The sequence below is a fragment of the Microcaecilia unicolor genome, chromosome 10 (genome assembly GCF_901765095.1).
Source record: "Microcaecilia unicolor chromosome 10, aMicUni1.1, whole genome shotgun sequence".
In the NCBI taxonomy this organism is placed as follows: domain Eukaryota; kingdom Metazoa; phylum Chordata; class Amphibia; order Gymnophiona; family Siphonopidae; genus Microcaecilia; species Microcaecilia unicolor.
In genome coordinates this window covers 12,797,174-12,822,219 of record NC_044040.1, presented here as the reverse complement: position 1 = coordinate 12,822,219, position 25,046 = coordinate 12,797,174, and the positions used below count along the sequence as shown (strand labels likewise).

At 46.2% G+C, this 25,046-nt stretch overlaps 1 protein-coding gene across 2 annotated transcripts in view; it reads left to right on the top strand.

The window, feature by feature from the left end:
- The first annotated feature begins 391 nt into the window (after nucleotides 1-391).
- PODXL (podocalyxin like) overlaps nucleotides 392-25,046 on the top strand; it is an 88,786-nt gene continuing 64,131 nt past the window's right edge. For both annotated transcript variants that reach the window (XM_030215983.1, XM_030215982.1), the window contains exon 1: nucleotides 392-875. In XM_030215983.1, coding sequence (XP_030071843.1) covers nucleotides 773-875 — 103 coding nt within the window. In that variant the 5' untranslated portion in view covers nucleotides 392-772. The remainder of the gene's footprint in view (nucleotides 876-25,046) is intronic.

The following is a 25,046-nucleotide window of genomic DNA, read 5'->3' as shown; positions in this document are numbered from 1 at the left end:
CAAACTCAGGTATACATATGGTATGTGATACTTTATGTAAAATGAGTTTATTTTGTTGGGCAGACTGGATGGACCGTACAGGTCTTGATCTGCCGTCATTTACTATGTTGTTACTATGTTACTACATTCAAGCCAAGGCAATGCATTGCCCTCGGAATATCAGTTCAGTGCATGTGCAGAACTTGGCATTCGCTGAGAGCCGATTCTTTCCCAGGAACTCTCTCTCTCCCGGTCTGATATCCTGCGCTTGTCTTGAATAGCTCTGCAGAAGGAGGAGTTTCCTCTCGCATTGTGCGGGCAGAGCCCACCCAGGGCTCCCATTGGATTGGGTAAAACTCGCAGGAAGGCAGAATGGACAGCTATTGTCCACTGCCTTTACCCGGGGCGGCTGCTGGACCACAGAACCGAGTGAGGCAGCAACAGCAGCAGCCAGTGCACGAGAGCAGGCAGCAGCCCCGTCATCAGTGCACCGCAGCAGGCAGCAGCCATAGCTGGTGCACAGGAGCAGGCAGCAGCCAGTGCACGGGAGCAGGCAACACCATCACATGGGACCAGGCAGCGGCGTCACTCACTGCACGGCAGCAGCAAGGGAGCAGGCGGCACCTTCAGCATCAGCCACAGCAGGGGAGTAGGCAGCTGAGGCTGAGGCAGCGCAGGCTGCGGCACTGAGCAAAGGCAGGAAACAGCCTGAGAAAAGGCGAAGCACAAGGAGGAGCGACGATCACAGGTTTTAGTCCCCGAAGGGCCAGCCAGGGGCACAGTCTCCCCGCCTATGCCCCCGCTTTTCGGGATCTGCCCCAGGCACCGCAAGATGCGCTTTCCCTTCCACGTCTCCGTGTCCATCGGCGTCTACTTCTCCTTTCTCTGGTTTCTGGGTAAGTTACATCTCTTCTTACATCTGTTACTCCCCAAGGGGAGGGCTGGGGGCAGCTTCAGAAAATTCACTAAAAATAGTGCGGGGGGGGGGGGGAGTCAGTACTGACCTGGTAAAGACCCGATGGCACATGTGGAAGTAGCAGGGCTACTGATCCCCGGCTGGTGGCAAATTGTTAATCACCGAAACCAACTGGCAGGCTGCCATGGATTTGGGGGCTGCACGATAGGGCCAGTCCAGGGTTTGGCATTATCCTCCCCCCCCCCCCCCCCCCCCAGGATAATAGAAAGCCCCCTAGGCCTCTAAAAATGGTTATCATCAAGGGACTGAGGCACCTGTTAACCCAGCGCTTTAGAGAAAAGTGTTAGAAACTGCCACAGTCCCGTCGCTGAGAACCTACAAATTCATTTCTACTCGGGGGGGGGGGGGGGGTGATATTGCAGAATTTGCACTGTGGGTGTAGGGGGAGGGGCGCATCAGTTTGCTGCTTTGAAAGGGAGGTACTGTGGTGTAATAGTGGCAATCTGGTCTCAAAAATATAGAGCCCCCCCCCCCCTTCACCCCCGGGAACTTTCTCCCTATGCGTTTACAGTTAATCCGTTTACTCAACCTCTGAAGTAATTCCTGTGACTTGAGCCGGAGGAATCGCTTAACTACAAAAGCTGATACGGTTTGTTCTGTAAAACGGTTATCTTAACTTGGTGCAATTTTTGTTCCTTTGTGATGGGGGATGAGGCGGGGGGGGGGGGGGGGGGGGGAGGCGATTCCACTTTGCATTGGTATAGGCAGCTCCTCCCCATCCAGTTCAGACTTGGGCAACTGGGGGGGCAACTCCCTAGAGACTGATGCACCTTGATAACCCTCCAGAATATTAAGCTGCCAAATGACCCAGTTCCAAAAGGAGCCAGTCCTGGATTTCTAACCGCCCATCTTGATGCATTATGGGACCCACAGCCCTGATTTGAATGAGCTGAGTTGGGGAATTCAAATACCGCAATGGCCGAAAAGTCTCTATCCTGCAACTGAGTAACTTGGCAGGCTCTGTATTAGTATAGATTAAGCGTTGAAACCAGGTAATTTTGGTTATGGGGGGGGGGGGGAGGATGACAGATCCGTGGGGCTGACCTTAGTGATCAGATTCGCAAAGGATTGCTCTTGAATGTGTGTAGCACCCAGGGGCGTAGCCAGAAAACAGATTTTGGCTTGGCCTGGGACAAGGCCCCCCCACCCGAGGTCGCCCACCCGCCACCGGGCCCTCTCTCCACCCCGGGCCCTCTGCACTGACCTTAAGCACCTCACCTTCGAAAGCGCAGCAAGCAGCGGCAGATGACCACTCCTTCCTTCTGTGTCCCGCCCTCGCAGAAGTTACGTCACGCGAGGGCGGGACATGGAAGGAAGGAGTGGTCTGCCGCTGCATGCTGCGCTTTCGAAGGTGAGACGCTTAAATTCAATGCCAGGCAGCGATGGCAGGCAGGCCGGACTGCGGCGGCAGCGCCGGGCCCCCCCCCGGAGGCCCGGTGAATTTTGTCCCCCCTGTCCCCCCCTTTCGGTGGCCCTGGTCTGTTGTGCTCTTTGGTAGCAGCTGAGTGGCAGATGGGAAGGGGGGAGGAGATAAGAGCACTTCTTTTACTAAGCTGCGTATGCGTGCCATTTCTGAGTTACCGCCTGGCTACTGCATGGCACTGGGCGGTAATTTCATTTTTGCCATGCGTCAGAAAATATTTTTGTTTTCTGGCGAGCGTACGGTAATCGGCATTTGGGCGAGAGTAGACCATTACCGCCCGGTTAACGCGTGAGTCTTTACCGCTAAGTCAGTGGCTGGCGGTAAAGTCTCAGACCCAAAATGGACACCACGTGCCAATTTTCATTTTGCCGAACGTCCATTCTCAGCCCCCCAAAAAGGGCATTTTTTTACAGGTGCGCTGAAAAATGATTCTGCGCGCACCCAAAGCACACACCTAAACTACAGCAGCCCATTTTTCAGCGCGCCTTTGTAAAAGGACCCCTTAGGGCAGTTAAAGCACACAAACCCCGACATTGAAGGCTGCAAACAGGTCATAAGTACATAAGTATTGCCATACTGGGAAAGACCAAAGATCCATCGAGCCCAGCATCCTGTTTCCAACAGTGGTCAAGATCCCAAAAATGTACAAAACATTCTGTACTGCTTATCCCAGAAATAGTGGATTTCCCCCAAGTCCATTCAGTAACGGTCTATGGACTTTTCCTTTAGGAAGCCAGCCAAACTTTTTTTAAACTCCGCTAAGCTAACCGCCTTTACCACATTCTCTGGCAACGAATTCCAGAGTTTAATTACACGTTGATTGAAGAAAAATATTCTCCGATTCGTTTTAAATTTACTACATTGTAGCTTCATCGCATGCCCCCTAGTCCTGGTATTTTTGGAAAGCGTGAACAGACGCTTCACATCTACCCGTCAAGTTTGTTTTTTTTTTTTTTTAATCCCTAGATGACCAAGTTAAAGAAATAAGCCTGCTTCTCAGACCAATTGCCCACAAATAAAAATATGGCTGATGAATATTTATGCTGGGGAATGGGAGGGGGCAGGTCTACTTTTTTTGGAGCTACTTTTTGGGATGTGCCAGGTATTTCCTAGTGACCTGGACTGGCCACAGTAAAAAAAAAACAAAAAAAACAAGCTGCTGCATTGAGCCTGCCATGAGTGGGAAAGCGCAGGGTACAAATGTAACAAAAATAAAACAGATACTATTGGAGATTCTACATGGAATGTTGCTACTATTGGAGATTCTACACGGAATGTTGCTATTCCACTAGCAACATTCCATGTAGAAGGCTGCGCAGGCTTCTGTTTCTGTGAGTCAGACTCACAGAAGCAGAAGCCTGCGCGGCCACATTGGTGATCTGCAAGGGCCAACTTCTACATGGAATGTTGCTAGTGGAATAGCAACATTGCATGTAGAATCTCAAATAGTAGCAACAGTGGAGGAGTGGCTTAGTAGTTAGGGTGGTGGACTTTGGTCCTGGGGAACTGAGGAACTGAGTTCGATTCCCACTTCAGGCACAGGCAGCTCTTTGTGACTCTGGGCAAGTCACTAAACCCTCCATTGCCCCATGTAAGCCGCATTGAGCCTGCCATGAGTGGGAAAGCGCAGGGTACAAATGTAACAAAAATAAAACAGATACTATTGGAGATTCTACATGGAATGTTGCTACTATTGGAGATTCTACATGGAATGTTGCTATTCCACTCCATGTAGAAGGCTGCGCAGGCTTCTGTTTCTGTGAGTCAGACTCACAGAAGCAGAAGCCTGCGCGGCCACATTGGGGATCTGCAAGGGCCGACTTCTACATGGAATGTTGCTAGTGGAATAAGAACATTCCATGTAGAATCTCAAATAGTAACAACAGTGGAGGAGTGGCCTAGTGGTTAGGTTGGTAGACTTTGGTCCTGGGGAACTGCGTTCGATTCCCACTTCAGGCACAGGCAGCTCCTTGTGACTCTGGACAAGTCACTTAACCCTCCATTGCCCCATGTAAGCCGCATTGAGCCTGCCATGAGTGGGAAAGCGCAGGGTACAAATGTAACAAAAAAAAAAAAACTGAAGGAGCCAAACAAAATAGAAATGACCCCTCCATAGATACAATGAAGGCATTTGCTCAGTTTTGGGTGTACTCAGCCCCCACCCCCCCAGTGGCACCCACAGAGCTGGCTCTTAGGGGTTGCTGGACTTGCTTAATCCTGGTGTGACTCAGCCCGGCACTTCTTAAGTCTGTCACCTCAGCAAGGTGGCAGGATCAGTCTTTCCTGTGCCAGCACAAGACTGTATAGAATCACCCGAGTTGGATTATCCCTTTGAGCCTCGGAAGGGCAGAAACAAGTCACAGAAAAGGCAGGGGCTGCTAAATATCTTCCTCCGGATTCTATGTAGGACTCGCAAAATTGGGCGTGGAAATTTGGGCACAGATCCAAGATCTGCATGCAAACTAATTAGGCATTAAGAATTAGTAAGTGGAGTTAAATACTTGGGACTTCTTTTACAAAGCTACGCTACCGATTCTCGGTGCGGCAGATGAGAGGAAGCCCATTCAGTTCCTCTGGGCTTCCTCTCATTTGCCATACGGGAATCGCTAGCGTGGCTTTGTAAAAGAAGTCCTTAATTGGCAGAAATTAGGAGTTGCTTTGGATCTGCTTCGGGCCCAATTCTATGACAGCGTGACCAAATTGTATAGTGCGCAACCAGAAAAGGGGTGTCGGCATGGGTGGGTCAGGGACATTCCCAGGATGTAGCACGGAAAAAAAGAAGCCATAGATCTCAAAAAAAAAAAAAAAAACTCCAAGAGGTGCAAAGTGTACAAAATGTTCAATTTATTCACCACTAAAAAACTAAATACATAGATAATTAAAGATTTTAATTATCTATGTATTTATTTTTTTGTTATTTTTTATTTATGTGTGTGTTTTTATTATTATTTTATTAGTTTTATTATTTATTTATTTATTTATTTTTAGTGGTGAATAAATTGAACATTGTGTGCATCTTGGAGATTTTTTTTTTAGATCTACTGCTTTTTTTCCGTGCTGAATCTTGTAGATCGATTGCCAATTTGATTTTTGGGTTTTTTTTGGACATTCCCGGGATTTAGCTGTAATGTTATAAAATAAGGTCATGTATGTACCCAACTGCCATTAGTTGTTCACCAGGAGTTCCATTAGGTTTTTGCAGGCATATGGACAGCACCCAAAGTTAGGAGCAAGATCCGCACTAAGGGACTCTTTTACTAAGCTGCGGTAAAAGGAGCTCTGCACTGGCGGCAGTGGCCATTTTTACCACAGCGGGTAAAAAGGCCAAAAAAGAAATGGCCATGGGGTAAGATTGCGCTTACCACGTGGCCATGCGGGAGAGCAGTTACTGCCACCCATTGATGTGGCGGTTAGGGCTTCCGCGCTAATGCTGCGCTGCACAGTTTAACACTGGGTAACTGCGGTGGTAAAAAAAAATAGGGACTCATTTTCCCTAGTGCCAGAAATGGCATGTGCTGGGGGTGGAGCTACCGCTGGCCCCCGCGTTGGGCAGGCAGTAGGTCCAGATTGCTTTCGGTAATCATTTAGGGCCTTGTGTGTTCACCTAATCACTTAGTGCCCCTTTTACAAAGGTGCACTAGCATTTTTACTGTGCCCTAACCGTGTAGATGCCCATAGGAATATTATCAGGCTTATTTTCACAAGAGAAGGACGTCCATCTTTCGACACAAATCGGAAGATGGTCGCCCAAATCGGCATAATCGAAAGCTGATTTTGGGCGTCCCCAACTGCTTTCTGTCGCGGGGATGACCAAAGTTCCTTGGCGCGTGTCGGAGGCGAGGTGAAGGCGGGACTTGGTCGTGCCTAACACATGGGCGTCCTCGACCCATTATCGAAAAAAGAAGGGCGTCCATGACGAGCACTTGGACGACTTTACTTGGTCTTTTTTTTGTTATGACCAAGCCACAAAAAGGTGCCTGAACTGACCAGATGACCTCCGGAGGAAATCGGGGATGACCTCCCCTTACTCCCCGAGTGGTCACTAACCCCCTCCCACCCTCAAAAAAATTCTTTAAAAATATTTTTTTGCCAGCCTCGAATGTCATACTCAGGTCCATCGCAGCAGTATTCAGGTCCCTGGAGCAGTTTTAGTGGGTGCAATGCACTTCAGACAGGCAGACCCAGACCCACCCCCCCTACCTGTTACACTTATGGTGGTAAATGTAAGCCCTCCAAAACCCACCACAAACCCACTGTCAGTGGCGTACCAAGGGGAGGGCGGTGGGGGCGGTCCACCCCGGGTGCACGCCGCTGGGGGGGTGCCGTGGCGTGCGCCTGTCGCCGAGTTTGCAGGTGTTCACTGCTCCCTCTGCCCCAGAACAGGTTACTTCCTGTTCCAGGGCAGAGGGAGCAGTGAACAACACATGCGAACTCGGAGCCGACAGGGCGACAGGCGCGCGCCGTGGCACCCCCCCACGGCGTGCACCCAGGGGGGGCGCATCGGCGATCCGCCCTGGGTGTCAGCCAGCGTTGGAACGCCACTGCCCACTGTACCCACATCTAGATGCCCCCCTTCACCCATAAGGGCTATGGTAGTGGTGTACAGTTGGGGGTAGTGGGTTTTGGGGGGCTCAAATTTTGGGGTGCTTAAATTTTGTGTGCAGAGCATGTATTTTATAACGGCATTTAAGTGCATAATTGCTCTTAAACTATCATAAGTTGGCATTTACATGCCAACATTTAGACGCAACCACAGCATATAAATGGACCATTTTGGACTCTCTTACCTTTCCCCTTTTCCCCTCTTTCTTTCTATCCTCTCTGACTTCCACAATATATTGTAATTGTATAACTACTGAACTGGCGATAGCCTTTTCGGTTTATTGTAAGCCACATTGAGCCTGCAGACATGTGGGAAAATGTGGGGTATGAATGTGATAAATAAATAAATACCAGGAATGTCCAACCTTGGCCCTCGCCAGGTCGGGTTTTCAGGATTTCCAGAATGATTATGCTTGAGATCCATTTGCATACAATGGAGGCAGTGCCTGCAGCAGATGGATCTCATGCATATTCATTGGGGAAATCCTGTAAACCTGACTGGATTGTGGCCCTCGAGGACCGAGGTTGGGCACCCCTGATTTATACCATGTCTACCGCAGGAGTAAATGCGGCACCTTGCGCATGTTAACTGAGACTTATACGGTCTGTGCCAGAGCCGGTGGTGGGAGGCAGGGATAGTGCTGGGCAGACTTATACGGTCTGTGCCAGAGCTGGTGGTGGGAGGCGGGACTAGTGCTGGGCAGACTTATGCGGTCTGTGCCGGAGCTGGTGGTTGGGCGGCGGGGATAGTGCTGGGCAGACTTATACGGTCTGTGCCAGAGCCGGTGGTGGGAGGCAGGGATAGTGCTGGGCAGACATAGGGTCTGTGCCAGAGCTGGTGGTTGGGAGGCGGGGATAGGGCTGGCCAGACTTATACGGTCTGTGCACTGAAGAGGACAGTACAAATAAAAAAGTAGCACATATGAATTTATCTTCTTGGGCAGACTGGATGGACCGTGCAGTCTTTTTCTGCCGTCATCTACTATGTTTACTAACGTGTGCGCTAGAATAGTCAGAACACCCATGACCCACCCCGTTGCCCATCGCACACGAATGCCCCCCTGTGCAGTTGCATGCCAGACAATTTACGTCTCCACTCAACGCGTGTAACTGCCAATTATTGTCAGTCAATGCTAGTTAAGGCCAATTATTCATAGCTATTGCCAGTTAAGTAATGCATGTGAAACTATTTTTCATCGCTCACAATTCTATGCAGAACTATATGTGTGTCATTTATAGATTTATTTATTTCTTGGGATTTATTAACCGTCTTTATGAAGAGATTCACCCAAGTTAGAGGGTTTGTGTCGGGCAATCTTTACGTATTCAGGGGCGAGAGGAGTCTAACCTGATAGATCAGATGTATTAAGTGGACTCCAGTCACTTCTCAGTGAAAGGGATTCCAGGGACCTCCGAGCCGGGTGCGCTGACCTGTCAGGACCTGTTATCCCTTTATCTGACCCCTGTGCTCTGGAACGTGTTAGTAGAGGAGTTATCGGTGATCTGCTTTTATCCCAAGCTGCATGAAATAAACCAGGTAAAAGAACAAACGGGTTTACCTTGTGCATCCTGTCAACTCTGTCGGGCTATATATGGTCCCAGACATCTGCAGCGCATTGGTTCACTGAATAGTGAGTGGAGAATTACCAGTAACCATTTCTGCCATTAAGAAAACATAAGTACTGGTTTGGGCTGTTTCTCCAAACGGGTTAGTTTTGCACATACCGTGACAATAATGATCCTCGCTCACAAACCATTTTATACTGCTTATCCCAGAAACAGTAGTTTAATTCTACGTCCATTTAATTTCAATATATTCTATCTTCCCATGGCAGATTTGTCTCTTAAATTACTGCTAATGCTCGGCTGAGGGGAGACATGATAGAGGTATCTAATATAATAAAACTCACCCTCAACGTTCTGAGGACACTGACGTCACTTCCGTAATGAAGGGTTCGTGGTGGTGAAGCCGCCGAAAGCACCATGTCGCTGGGCCCCGCCCTCGCATCAAACGTGATGACGTTGAGGGCGGAGCAATGGCATCAGTGGCTTCACAACCAAGAAGCTGATGAAGTTGCGTTCATGAGGTGCGGACCTATGGCGTCAGTGGCTTTAGAACGATGAACCAGTGGGTAGGGAGGGGAGGGGGTGTTGGGGAGGAAAACCTTGCTAGCACCCATTTCATTTGATCCAGAAACGGGCCTTTTTTGCTAGTATAAAATAATGAGTGGAGTGGAACAGGTGGATGTGAAGCGTCTGTTCACGCTTTCCAAAAATACTAGGACTAGGGGGCATGCGATGAAACTACAGTGTAGTAAATTTAAAACAAATCGGAGAAAATCTTTCTTCACCCAACGCGTAATTAAACTCGGGAATTCGTTGCCGGAGAACGTGGTGAAGGCGGTTAGCTTAGCAGAGTTTAAAAAGGGGTTAGACGGTTTCCTAAAGGACAAGTCCATAAACCGCTACTAAATGGACTTGGGAAAAATCCACAATTCCAGGAATAACACATGTGTAGAATGTTTGTACGTTTGGGAAGCTCGTTGGCCGCTGTCGTAGACAGGATGCTGGGCTCGATGGACCCTTGGTCTTTTCCCAGTGTGACATTACTTATGTACTTATTGTACCAAAAAGCCGGAGTTCCCAAGATGCAAGATTCAGGTGGGTGTAGAAGGTCCTTTTATGCAAATCAGTGGTGCCCAATGCATGTGGCATTATTTCTGTAGCTTCCTGCCACTTTTTCTCGGGCTCTGATGTCACTGGGTACGTCAGGGTTTTCTCTTTCTCCGTGCGTTGCACAGGTTAGTCGCTTGGCACTAACATTTTCCACAATGAATTTTGTTCCATTCTTCAGTTTTTCTTCTTTACCCCTATCTCCAGTTTTCTTGCATCGAGCTTTTTGTTGATGAAATGTTCTTCATTCTCTGCAGTTCTGTCAGGGTCATGATCTCAGTGCTTTTTCTGATAGCATTATGCTGAGGGTTTTATGCAGTTTCTAGTAGATTAGCTGTGTTAGCTTATTGTGCCTTGATATCAGCATGTCGTCGCAGCCAGTGATGAGATGTGTAAGCATCAGGGCTGTCGTAAGAGCTGGGCAAGCAGGAAACTGCCTGCAATGTCAAACTAGGAGAGTATGGGCACAGGGGGGTTGCCCAGCGGTAATCAGGCAGCGCCACTGGCCACATGGTAAGAGCATTCTTGTTAATGCTATATTATCAAGTTCTTATAACCTGCCAATTCTCCTCAAAGGAATTCAAGGCGAGATAACAACAAGAGCAACAGAAACGTACATCAGGATGTTGACAAAAATTCAATAAAACAAAAAAATTAAACAACAAAACTAGTAAGAGAACAAATATGTTTTTTAACGTCTTCCTATTAGCAAATAAATTCCTTAAAGAATAAATCTGCACTGGTAGACTGTTCCAAAGATGAACAGTGTAAAACTGGAAAGAAGTGGAAAACATTGCTTTAAATCTAACCAATCCTGCTGACGGAAATACCAGCAATAGATTATTGCATGAACGAGATATAATATTTTTGGTGTAAAATCATAATTTGGTTTGTAAAATCCTAAAAATACATGAAAAATCAAGAGGTCAAACACCATATAAGGATTTAAAGACCAAACGTAGCACCTTAAAGTCAATTCTAGACTGGACCGGCAGCCAATGCAATTTCGCCAACCAAAGGAGATACCTTCTCATATTTAGAACTACAAAATAAAATCAGTCTGGCAGCAGAAATTTGAATGTAGGAGTGGCCTAGTGGTTAGGGTGGTGGACTTTGGTCCTGGGGAACTGAGTTCGATTCCCACTTCAGGCACAGGCAGCTCCTTGTGACTCTGGGCAAGTCACTTAACCCTCCATTGCCCCATGTAAGCCTGAGCCTGCCATGAGTGGGAAAGCGTGGGGTACAAATGTAATAAAAATTAGTTTGTTTAGGAATAAGTGTTAATACAATCTTTCCTATGTTACTAGAAACCCATCCATTAACCATAAGTGCATAAATAATGCCACACTGGGAAAAGACCGAGAGTCCATTGAGCACAGCATCCTGTCCACGACAGCGGCCAATCCAGGTCAAGGGCACCTGGCAAGCTTCCCAAACGTACAAACATTCTATACATGTTATTCCCGGAATTGTGGATTTTTCCCAAGTCCAGTTAGTAGCGGTTTATGGACTTGTCCTTTAGGAAACCGTCTAACCCCCTTTTAAACTCTGCCAAGCTAACCGCCTTCACCACGTTCTCCGGCAACAAATTCCAGAGTTTAATTACGCGTTGGGTGAAGAAAGATTTTCTCCGATTTGTTTTAAATTTACTACACTGTAGTTTCATCGCATGCCCCCTAGTCCTAATATTTTTGGAAAGCGTGAACAGACGCTTCACATCCACCTTTTCCATTCCACTCATTATTTTATATACCTCTATCATGTCTCCCCTCAGCCGTCTCTTCTCCAAGCTGAAAAGCCCTAGCCTCCTTAGTCTTTCTTATAGTATTTACAAAAAAAAGTTAACTGATTTACCAGTTCCTGAGATGGATCTTTCAACAGGAAAGCAGGTGATCAACTGTAAGATAATGAGTGGAATGGAACGGGTCGAAGTGGAGCGTCTGTTTACGCTTTCCAAAAATACTAGGACAAGGGGGCATGCGATGAAGCTGCAGTGTGGTCAATTTAAAACGAATCGGAGGAAATGTTTCTTCACTCAACACGTAGTTAAACTCTGGAATTCGCTGCCGGAAAAGGTGGTTAAGGCGGTTAACTTAGCGGACTTCAAAAAAGGGTTGGACGGCTTCCTGGAGGAAAAAGCCATAGAATGTTATTGAATGGACGAGGGAATAATACAGTATTTCTAGGATGGGCGGGACAAATTGCTTGTTCTTTTGGCCGCTGTCGGTGATAGGGTGCTGGGCTCCATGGACCCTTTGGTCTGTCCCAGCATGGCGATACTTATGTACTTAGGTAACATCAAAAGGGCAATTAGAGCAAAAATCCTATTGATTCAAGGAGTCAATTTAGAAGCAGGTACTAATTGAAAAGAGGCCTGTCATTTATCTACTGGTACAACATCTGTGGCAAAAAACGACCCCACCTGCTTCACAGGACCCTTTTTACCGCAGCTTAATAAAAGGACCCCGACATTGTCAAAGCCTCAACTGCTTAGGCTGACCCAAGTCACTGCAGGTCAAAGATGCCTTTCATATCCCAGGACTTCTATCCCTATATCAACCCTCTAAACTCAGGATACATGACAGACCTTATAGATCTACCAACAAGAAACAGAGTCGGATCATCAAGATCATACCTAAACTTGCACTACCCAACTTACGCATCCGGCTTCTCCTACATTTTTATTTATTTTATTTTTGTTACATTTGTACCCCACGCTTTCCCACTCATGGCAGGCTCAATGCAGCAGGTAATGGAGGGTTAAGTGACTTGCCCAGAGTCACAAGGAGCTGCCTGTGCTGGGAATTGAACTCAGTTCCTCAGGACCAAAGTCCACCACCCTAACCACTAGGCCACTCCTCCACATAAGCGCAGAACTATGGAATGGCCTCCCAAAAGCCCTGAAAACAATCCACGACCACCTGAACTTCAGGAAAACACTAAAAACCAACCTCTTCAAAAAGGCCTACCCAACGACCCCACGTAAACCTCTTCACCCAGCAATACAGCATGACTTTGACCGAATTGGACAACACGCAATCTTCATCCCTCCCGACCCTCCACATATACCTCATACGAACACTATACAACCTTGTATTTGTTATCAACCAACTGGGCAAACACCTTTACGGTACTATGTTAGCCACGTTGAGCCTGCAAATAGGTGGGAAGATGTGGGATACAAATGCAACAAATACATAAATAAATAAACGTGCAAATTGAGCAAACGTGAAAACTAGCCCAAAACTGAATTCAAACTTGTACATAGTTGAAAACAAACTCCCAATGGTATCATTTTAGGATGCCTAACCTGAAACATTTTTATTTATTTACGTATACAATTTATATTCTGCGCTATCTATGATTCTGTGGAGTACAAAATCATATCCTATATAATAAAACGCACCTCCAACATACTGAAGCTGACTGCATGGCTGAGGCATTCCTGCTCTCTGTATCCATCTCCTGAATTGACATCACGTACTTCCGGGTTCGTCACAAGCAGAAGTGACCAACCACACGAGGTTTCTCGGCTTCAGAATGTTGGAGGTGCATTCTATTAAATAGGATTGGTCAGTTCCTTGAAGCACAGCCAGAGCTCAGCGTCCTGCACAGTAACACTCAGACACCAGAGAGAGAGAGAAGGGGGGGCCCGACACCAGAGAAAGGGAGAGGGGGCCTGACACCAGAGAGGAGGGGGGAGGTATCTCTGTCACACACACATTCTCTCTCACACACACTATCTCTCACAGTCAATGTCTTTCTCTCTCTCACTCTCACACATTCTATGTCTCACACTGTATCACATTCACTCTCTATGTGTCACACAGTCACCCACACACTCTCTTGGTCTCATACACTCTGTCTCGCAGAGAGTCTGTGTCTCACACACACTCTCTCTCTCTCGCACTGTGTCTCACATACGCACTTGCACACACTCTCATTCTCACACACACACTCTCTCTCTCACAGACACACTCGCACCCAGACTCACTCTCTCTCACACACACACACTCACACATTCACTCTCTCTCACACACACAGTCACTCTCACATACACTCTCTCAAACATACACACTCCGAGGAAAACCTTGCTAGCGCCTGTTTCATTTGTGTCAGAAACAGGCCGTTTTTACTAGTACATAAATATAACTATAAAACACAATTGCACACAAATGTAATCCTGCTTTACAAATTCTTATCAAAACCAGCTTTAGGAGAAAAACTTTGCCTACAGAAGTAAACCCATTATGTATCAACACAATTATCCCCAAAGCCTGCTGAAACAGAGTTGTTTTTAGGCTTTTTTAAAACTTATTTCTCCTCTCCTGTGTCCATCTGGAAATGGAGAAAAATTAACTCTTTATCACTTTGATGACATATCGACCCCCACCCCCCTTCCTACTCGTACCACCGCTGTAATACAAGTCACTCATATGTTCAGATTATGTCCTAGTCTGCTCTGACCTGCTCATTTTGGCCTGATGGAGGCAGCGTAGCTCCTAAAGGCTGGTCAAGAAATGAATTAAGATAGTTCAAGAAAAAGGTATTGCCTTTTTTTTAATTGTTTGTTTATTAGTCTTTATTTCCGTGTATTGAATTGAAAAGAATAAGCAGCACAAATGTGCCCTGTTTCAGGGTCCACCCCTTTCTTCCTTTTCATCTCTCTCCACATAACATACTGACATTTATCAGTAATTTATCAACGAAACCACTGGACATAATCTGAGTTAAATCACTGAATACATTCAAAAGAAAATTGAATAAGGATTTAAGGAAAGGGATTGGCGAGCTTGATAAAGTTAAATTCCAAGGGAAAGTGCTGATGCAGGCTACCTCCCATGCGTAGGATTGAGAAATAAAGGCAATTCAATGTCCTCTGGATCTCTATAACACATACCAGAAGTGCATCATGCTGCACAGACATAGAAGCTGACTCTGTGGGTCCTTGAGCACCCCCAATATTGAGAAAATTCCTTGTATGTGTCCAGCAGTGGCGTAGCTAGGGGGAGCGGTCGCTCCCCTAAACAGATATTTTGAAAAAATGGCGCCTATGTGCCACATGCAAAATCTTTCTCTCCCCCCCCCCCCCCCCCCGCACGAGTCTTGCATCTTTTCTCCTGTCTCTTCTCCTGCCCGCAACGTGTGGTCGTTTGAAGTCTTCTCTCTCCAGCACTAGCGATTGACACAGTCAGCTGTTTGCCAGCATCGAGGCCTCTCCCCAGGCGCGTCCCACCTCTGCGGAAAACAGGAAGTTGCTTAGAGTAGGCGGGATGTGCCTGAGGAGAGGCCCCGACGCTGGCGAACAGCTGACTGTGAATTGCCAGTGCAGGAGGGAAAAGGCTTCAGGGAAGTAAAAATAACCATGCAGATGGGAGAGAGCGGGCTGAAGAGAGGGAGGTGGGGGGTGGAGAAGGGAGAAAAAGCTTAATAGACAGGAGTGGAAGTGAGCCATCTAGTCCACTGTAAGCTTGGAAGCCAGTTTGGTTGATTTGTTTCCACTCCCCCGCGCCAGGGCCGCCGAGAGGGGGGACAGGGGGGACAAAAGTCCCGGTGCCCGGGCCTCCAGGGGGGCCCTGCGCTGCCGCCGCCTGGCCCACCCTCCGTCACTCCCGAAACTAACCTTAAGCCTCCTTTCACTTCGCAGCAAGCAGCAGCAGGTCAGGCCACTCCTTCCTTCCATGTCCCGCCCTCGCCTGATGTAACGTCCGCGAGGGCGGGGCACGGAAGGAAGGAGGAGAGGTCTGCCCTGCCACTGCTTGCTGCGAAGTGAAAGGAGGCTTAAGGTTAGTTCCGAGGGCCCGGCCCAATAATGGGTGGAGGGGGGCCCGGCGACCTTGGGTGGGTGGGCGGCGGGGGGACCCAGCGATCAGGTGGGCGGCGATCTCGGGTGGGCGGTGACCTCGGGTGGGGGGAGCCCAGGGGCAGCCTTGTCCCGGGCCCGGCTCCGGCCCTCGGCGGCCCTGCCCCGCGCAGCCGTCATTGCCATTCACGCGAAACAAAGCAAGCCAAACGTATGAGCAGCTGTGTGTCCATGTTGTCGTTCTTTATTGTTGGTCCATCTGTCTGTAACAAGTCTAAAGTTGTTTCAGTTGGATAGGCAGTGCCTTAAAAGCTGGAGGAGAAATGTAGATGTAGTAACAATTGAATATCACTAAAACAGCTTCAAAAATTATTGTAGCTGGTAGAAACCGCAATTATAAACTCTATAGTTTGATTTTTCTTCACTGTGCTTCTATACAATACAGATGTCCAGATTACAGTGAGGATATCCTGTTTTCTGATGTGTTTATCATCTTAACTGTTGTTGTAATCTGCCATGGGAAGATAGAATATATTGAAATTAAATGGAAGTAGAATTAAACTACTGTTTCTGGGATAAGCAGTATAAAATGTTTTGTACATTTTTGGGATCTTGCCGGGTATTTGTGACCTGGATTGGCCACTGTTGGAAACAGGATGCTGAGCTTGACGGACCTTCAGTCTGTCCCAGTATGGCATTACTTATGTTCTTGGGATTCTAAATGGAATGTTGCTACTCTTTTGGGTTCCACATGGAATCTTGTTACTCTTTAGGATTCTAGAATCTTGCTATTCTTTGCAGTTCTACATGGAATGTTGCTACTCTTTGAGTTTCTGCCAGGTACTTGTAACCTGGATTAGCCACTGTTGGAAACAGGATGCTGGGCTTGATAGACCTTCAGTCTGTCCCAGTATGGCAACACTTTTGTACATATGTGCTTGGGATTCTGCATGGAATGTTGCACCACTTTGAAATTCTGCATGGAACCTTGCTATTCTTTAGAATTCTAGAATCTTGCTACTCATTGGGGTTCTACATGGAATGTTGCTACTATTTGGGTTTCTGCCAGGTAGTTGTGACCTGGATTGGCCACTGTTGGAAACAGGATGCTGGGCTCGATGGACCTTTGGTCTTTCCCAGTATGGCAATACTTATGTACTAAACTCTCCTTTCATTGGGGCACATGAAATCACATTTTCATCTGTTTTGTAGTTTACGTTTTAGGTACACAAAATGGATTTTTCTGTTTTAAACACGTTTCAGGGGCAAGTGGTTATATAAGTCAAAATAAAAATAAACATTTTGTTTCATGCAGATCTCTTTTGCTTAAACATAAATGGGTTATAAATCCCTAATGCAGCCCATTGGTTTTCTAATATTTTGTTCTTGTGATGACTTACACTGTGTCAAAACTAAAAACTCTTTAATTGGTCGATAATAAAAGGAATACTAGCCATCCTAAAAAGTTGTTTTGTGGCTGTACATGAGGAATTGTGGTATTGAATAAATAACATAATAACATAGTAACATGGTAGATGACGGCAGAAAAAGACCTGCATGGTCCATCCAGTCTGCCCAACAAGACAACTCATATGTGCTACTTTGTGTGTATACCCTACTTTGATTTGTACCTGTCCTCTTCAAAGCTCAAATCGTATAAGTCTGCCCAGCACTATCTCCGCCTCCCACCACCGGCTCTGGCACAGACAGTATAAGTCTAAATAAAGTGTATGTTTGTGTCCCTAGTCAAGAAATTCAGTTAACCGTTTAACATTAATGGAATGTAACCACAGAGAGAGGCAATTTTTAAAGGTCGTTTGAATTTGCAGGATCAAGAGTGAGTGATGAGTCTAGCAATATCCCAAAATTCCTGACCTGTGATTTTAGGGGGAGTTCATATTTCCCAAAAGGTATTTTGAAGTTGGGTATTTGTCCGCTTGTGTTTTATTTGGGTTCAGGCAAAGTTTGCTGTCGTTTGCCCATTCTTGAGTTGTGGTTACGCGGGCAGACACTTTACTCAGAGCAGTGGGTAGATCTGGTTCAATGGGCACAAGTAGAGTTGCATATCAGCAGCAACCAAGCTAGAGAAAGAGCATGCACCCCTAGTGCACCTCCGCAGCTCCTCAGTACCTTTCCGCTCTCATCTCTCCCTACACTCCTCCCCGTGAACTCTCCTGTCGTCCCCCTTCTCCCCCACTGCTAACTCCCAGCTCCATTCCTTCTATCTCGCTGCTCCCTATGCCTGGAATAGACTCCCTGAGCCAGTACGTCAGGCTCAGTCTCTGGCTGTCTTCAAGTCTAGGCTTAAAGCCCACCTCTTTGCTACTGCTTTCGACTCCTAACCATGACTCTCTTACTCAACACCCTCATTTATCTCCCCTACCACTGCAATTTCCCCACCCCTGGCTGTCTGTTCGTCTGTCCAATTTAGATTGTAAGCTCTGTTGAGCAGGGACTGTCTTTTCATGTTCATTTGTACAGCGCTGCGTAAGTCTAGTAGCGCTATAGAAATGTTTAATAGTAGTAGTAGTAGTATGAGCCAAGTATAGGACAGTCAAGCCATTGTGACATCACTGATGAGGTTGGCTCTTAGGCATTGGTGGACTGAGGCATTATGACATCACAATGTCAGCTCTGGTTAAATCACCGCAGCTCCTCAGTACCTTTCCGCTCTCATCTCTCCCTACACTCCTCCCCGTGAACTCCGTTCGCTGGGTAAATGTCTCATGTCGTCCCCCTTCTCCCCCACCGCTAACTCCCGGCTCCGTTCCTTCTATCTCGCTGCTCCCTATGCCTAAAATAGACTCCCTGAGCCAGTACGTCAGGCTCAGTCTCTGGCTGTCTTCAAGTCTAGGCTTAAAGCCCACCTCTTTGCTACTGCTTTCGACTCCTAACCATGACTCTCTTACTCAACACCCTCATTTATCACCCCTACCACTGCAATTTCCCCACCCCTGGCTGTCTGTTCGTCTGTCCAATTTAGATTGTAAGCTCTGTTGAGCAGGGACTGTCTTTTCATGTTCATTTGTACAGCGCTGCGTAAGTCTAGTAGCGCTATAGAAATGTTTAATAGTAGTAGTAGAAAAGGGCTGAAAAACCAGTGCTGATGAGGAAAGCCAACATGTGTCAGTTTTTACTGTAGTTTCTGGTTTCATCCTGCGGAATTCCTCTCAGGCACTGAGCTGAACACACAGGCAACCCTTTCACGGAGCTTTGCCCAGAAAGAAATCAAGACAGGTTTACAACATGGCTGCCAGCCAAAGCACAACGGTCTACAACAGTGCGATATCAGGGAAACCCAATGGCATCTCACTGGCATATGAGGGGCTGGGCGTGAAAGAACAGCTTGATAATAACAATCTTGGGGGGGGGTGAAAGAAGAGGGAAGCAGTATCTTTACTCTGATTTCTAAATGCCAAGGCGCAGATGAGTTTACCGATACATCTGTGTCTGAATAGCAACAACTTGGGTGAAAATGAAAGAATGATTTTGAAATACAAGTGCAATAGGATGCCACATGAATGAAAATAACACTTCTTTTCTGTTCCATTTGAATCTATTTATTTATTTATTGCACTTGTATCCCACATTTTCCCACCTATTTGCAGGCTCAGTGTGGCTTACAAAGACCTGTTATGGCATCGCCATACCAGGATGAAGAATACAATTGGTGTTACAAAGAAGTCAAGGAAGACAAGAAGGTTGGTCAAGCAGTTGTAGAGAGATAATTCTAGATAGTTGGATAGGTGTTGTGTTATGGTTAGTTATGGGTTCTCGTGGTAGGCTTTGTCAAAGAGGTAAGTCTTCAGAGATTTGCGGAAGTTAATTAATTCGTTGATCTACACGTTTCTGACCACCGTAACACATCCATCTGCCGTTTTTGGTCATGACACCTCTCCCGGTCACAAGACTCTATCCCAACATGCCTTTATTGCAGTGTGTTTTTTCTAGCAAAAAAGGTGCCGGTACTCAAATGCCAGACCACCCTTCAGGGGTGGGTAATCACTGGGGGACCCACCCCACAATAGCCAGGCCCCCTGCAACCAGTCACAGAATCTACGAAAAGGCAGAATTGGTGTGTAGAGGCTGAGCTCTTTCATTAAAACTTGGGGACCATGGGTCAATTTTAGCAGACAATGGAAAAGGTGCCGGTACTCAGTACCCCCAAGAACCCCCTCAAAAAAAGCCCTGCTTTATTGTGTCACAAGACTTCCTTTGTACCTACATAGATTACAAGGCAAGAAATCCATTACCAATGATGATATTCTGTTCATTTATTTATTTGGTACATTTGTATCCCACATTTTCCCACCTATTTGCAGGCTCGATGTGGACCTGTTATCGAAAAAGAGGAGTTCTGTTTATCGGCATATCTCACAAGTTGCGTTTATCGTTTGCCAATAACTTCAAATTCTCAGACTGCAATCTTTAATATTGTCAAGGACTGACTATTGTAATGTAGTCTTTACAGGCTGTGCCAAGGCTTCATTATAAAACCGTCAGATCGATCTAATCTTCGGGTAAATTTGATTCAAAAACGCCTTATATGACAAAGTTGCACTGGCTTCCTGTTGAAACACAAATGGGGTTATGGTTTTTTAAATACTTTATGGTACATAAGCACATAAGCACCGCTACGCTGGTAAAAGACCCAAGGTCCACCAAGCCCAGCACTCCTTCTCCGACAGCGGCCAATCCAGGCCCCAAGAACCTGGCAAAAACCCAAACTTTAATAACGATCAATGGACTTTTCCTTCAGGAATCTATCCAGACCCCCTTTAAACTCAGCAAGGTCAGCTGCCGTCACTACCTTCTCCGGCAATGAGTTCCAGCGTCTAACTACGCGCTGAGTAAAGAAAAACTTTCTCCAATTTGTTTTAAACCTACCACATTCTAATTTCATCTTGTGTCCCTAGTTCTATTATTGTTAGAAAGCATAAGCAAACGCTTCACATCTGTCCGCTCTACCCCACTCATTATTTTCTAAACCTCTATCATATCACCCCTCAGCCGCCTTTTCTCCAGGCTAAAGAGTCCTAGCCGTCTTAACCTCTCCTCATAGGGTAGTCGTCCCATCCCTTTTATCATTTTTGTCGCCCTTCTCTGCACCTTCTCCAATTCCTTTATATCTTTTTTGAGATGAGGCGACCAGAACTGAACACAATACTCCAGGTGCGGTCGCTCCATGGAGCGATATAATGGCATTATAACATCCTCATGCTTGTTTTCCATCCCTTTTCTAATAATACTCAACATTCTGTTCGCCTTCTTAGCCGCAGCAGCACATTGAGCTGAAGATTTCAAAGTCCTATCCACGATGACTCCCAGATCCCTTTCTTGGTCCGTAACTCCTAAAGCGGAACCTTGCATGACACAGCTGTAACAGCTCCATCTTATTTCGGAGAGACATTTAACATCTTTCTATGTGGTAAATCTGAACGATTACGCGATCAGGTTCTTAAGTCATCCTTCTGTGTGTAACGTTAAAGTAGGTTAGATTTTTGTCCATATCTATTTCATGTCAAGCAGTTACATTATGGAATTCTCTTCCTCTTGAACTCCGAGTAATTAGAGATTTCTCAAAGTTTCGGAAGTTTTGAAGATTTTTTTTTTTTTGCGAAGAAAATTTATCTGTTCTGATTCTTCCTGAGAATTTTTTTTCTAAAGGTTTGTCAAATGTATTGTTGATTAATATTGATCTATTATGAATATGATGTGAACTTCTGAACGGTTGGTTATGTTATGGTTACCTACAGTGAACCATCGTATGGTATTTGCAGGCTATGAGAGTTGTGTAAGGTGATGCAATAAAAATAAAGCACCAAATCCAATAAACATTAACTAAGACAAAAACAAAAAACTATACCAATTCTACAAGTTTTCTAAAATAATATAATTTATTTATTTGTTGCATTTGTATCCCACATTTTCCCACCTATTTGCAGGCTCAATGTGGCTCACATTATGCCGTAATGGCGATCGCCATTTCCGGATTAAGAAATACAGAGTGGTATTGCATTAGAGTGCATAAACGGTAGAGTAGATTACAAAGTGACGTTACATTGAAGTTCCTTAATGATAGAGTAGATTATAGAGTATTTTACACAAACAACTATAGTAAGTTCATTTCTAGCATGTGAAATAAAGTGCTAGTGCGTAATGCAAAGTGTTCATACTTGATAACGTAGGTTAATCAGTCTAGTGTGGAGACGTTGGTTTTGTCTAGTTCAGGTAGAGTTTAGTTGTCTAGTATTTAGGATAGATCGTTGTGGTGTGCCTTTTTGAACAGGTTGGTTTTTAGTGATTTTCGGAAGATTGTTAGATCATTCATTGCTTTTATGGCATTTGGTAGTGCGTTACACAGTTGCGCGCTTATGTAGGAGAAGCTGGATGCATATGTTGATTTATATTTAAGTCCTTTACAGCTGGGGTAGTGGAGATTCAAGAATGTGCGTGCTAATCTTTTTGTGTTCCTAGTTGGCAGGTCTAGGAGGTCTGACATATAGATCGGGGCCTCACCGTGAACGATTTTGTGGACCAGGGTGCAAACTTTGAACGCAATTCGTTCTTTTAGTGGAAGCCAGTGTAGTCTTTCTCCTAGGGGTTTGGCGCTTTCGTATTTCGATTTTCCATATATGAGTCTGGCTGCTGTGTTTTGGGCCGTTTGGAGTTTCTTAATGATTTGCTCTTTGCATCCTGCATAGATGGCATTGCAATAGTCAAGGTGGCTTAGCACCATTGATTGTACCAGGCTGCGGAATATTTCCCTCGGGAAGACAGGTTTTGCTCGCTTGAGTTTCCACATTGAGTGGAACATTTTCTTTGCTGTATTTTTCGCATGGTTTTCTAGTGTAAGGTTTCGGTCAATAGTAACTCCGAGAGTTTTCAAGCTGTCCGACACAGGGAGGGTGTAGTCTGGGGTGTTTATGGTGATGGGTTTGTTCATGTTATATTGTGATGAGAGGATGAGACGTTGTGTTTTTTTTTCTGCGTTAAGCTTTAGTTGGAATGCATCCGCCCATGAATTCATTATTTGGAGGCTGTATTTGATTTTATTTGTGGTTTCGGTTAGATCATGTCTGACCGGGATGTAGATTGTGACATCGTCTGCGTAGATATAAGGATTGAGTCTTTATTGTATGGTATGATCAGTTCACCAGTGTGATGATTACCTATATTATAAAAAACTAGTAAAAAAGGCCCGTTTCTGAAGGCAAGGAAACGGGCCCTAGGCAGGCAATTCCCCCCCCCCCCCCCCATGCTACGGCCCCCTCGCCCCCCCCCTTCGGTGAACCTGTCACCCACCCCCCTGGACCACCGAAAACCGCCCTCCCGCCACCATTGTGTACTACCTGTGCTGAAGGGGGACCCAAACCCCCGTCAGCCGAAGTGTTGTTGTGCCCTTCGCGTTCCTTCCTCATCTTCTCTGGAAGTTCCTCTGCGTGCGTTGCGTCTGACGTCGCGAAGGGCACAACAACACTTCAGCTGACGGGGGTTTGGGTCCCCCGTCAGCACAGGTAGTACACAACGGTGGCGGGAGGGCGGTTTTCGGCGGTCCGGGGGGGGCGACAGGTTCGGGGGGGGGTCGAGGGGGCCGTAGCTCGGGGGATGACAGATGATTCCGAGGCAGGAGGAGGAGTGCTCCTCCCCTTGCCTTGGAATCAGCTGTCATGACGTCAGTGATGTCAGTGCGTGTCTGCCTAGCAGACCACCTCCAGCCTAGGGAGCCACGGTCCCAGGCACAGAATGTTGGAGGTGAGAATTATTATATAGGATTGAAAACTGGATTGGGAACCATCATTACACATCAAGTGTTCTATATATACCACTAAATGGACTACAAGCAACCCTCCCTCCCCCAAAAGTCAGTGAGCTTATGCTGCAGAACTAAACCCAAAGATCCTAATGACCTGCAATAACCAAGGGACCAGTGATTTCTTTTTCCTGCACACTACAGTAAACAGCAGTTTGCTAGGGTCTGATGTATTCTAATTCACTGTTTTATTTCAGTGGGAATTTTTCCCTGGCAAACATTGCAGGAAATTCTGACCCTTGGACGGAAGATGTGCTATTTTGGAGCTGAACAAGCAGATGAACTTTCGGGCTGTTGTGCTTTATTTTGTCTTAAATAATAATCTCTAGAGCCTTCGTTTCAAGTTATTCTCCCTCCTCCCCCTCCCCCCAAATCCATTTTACTTTTCCTTTTTTAACTCAGCAGCTTTCCTTCTTGTTTCCTTTATTTTTTTTTCCAACCCAATAGAATGTTGGAAAGAAATTATACACGCGGGGTCAAAAATATCTGTCCACTGGGGGTCAAAAGTAACTCTCTGAAAAGTTAATGGAACAGGGCTAATTTGGCATGGGGGAAACCCAGAAAAATGGGTAAATTAAGTTTGAAAATGAGCCAGACCAGACCAGGTGTTCCTGTCACGGCCATTGAGGGCTTGTTACATGAGGCCTCAATGCCGTGGAGTATAACCCTGGCACATCAAATCACCTGAAGTCTCTATTATTTTTATGAAGTCTCTTTTATTGAATAAATCACAGATAATTTACTCACAGATAGATGTTCAGAAATGCTGCTTTAGGATACAGAGACTTCTTAATCTGGAGGCTGTAGGAGGTGAAGATCTGAGGAGAGGTAATTGTATTGCAGGGGGGAGAAAGGTAGTTGAACAGGTAGAAACAGTCCAAAGCTGGGTGACTAGAATGTGCACTATCTCATTTGGAAGGAGATATTCTCAGGGTAAAAAACCAGGTTATTTACAGGGAGTTCTCAGCAGGACAGAGCTGTCTGGAGCAAGATGGTGTTAGCTCCATGTCCCTGGCTAAAATGGTGAAAGAAGCCGCTCGTGGCTGAAAGGACAAAGAAGTGGTGGGGCTTCACACAGGGAGGAGCAAATAGAGACCAATGGGGACAGAGCCTGCCATTGGTTAGCAAGGGGTGGTCCTAGAGATAGGAGGGAAAGGTCATACCTGGCTGACCTCCCAGGACAGAGATAGTGAGAATGACCAGGAAATGATAGCAGGAAGACGAAAGAGCCAAGCTTGGCAGAGAGAGAGAGAGAGGAGGTCTGGGCAGCCTCACAACCAGTGGTAACAATTCTTGCACAACCAAGCAAGTGTGGTTGCACTGCCTGTGAACTATGTTACCCACAGTGCCTTGCTCATATATCTTTACAATGAGAGACTGCAGCAGTGAAGTCCTTAGAAATGAGAATAACAGTAAAGGCATTACACACATTTTAGGATCACGTTATGAACTAGTGCAAGGCTGTCGGGAGACAGAACAGTTCCAGAGAAATAAAGTGGTCCATTCACGAACAGGCTGTTGCAGAATGCATTATGAGGCTGTTAACGCTCTTTGGGCATAATGTTTTTTTTCCGATTGCATTGATATATTGTGAGGGGCATTGTTAGAGTTCTGAGTGTCCGTCCAAATAATGAGGCCTTGCACCATCATTGGCTCTGAACCAAGGAGACAGGAGAACTCCATGGACAGCAGACTGAACCACCGCCAGACCGAACCGGATACTGGATCTCCAGCTGAAGAACTACAGATCAGAAGGCAGGGACAGCGGAGTGATGCA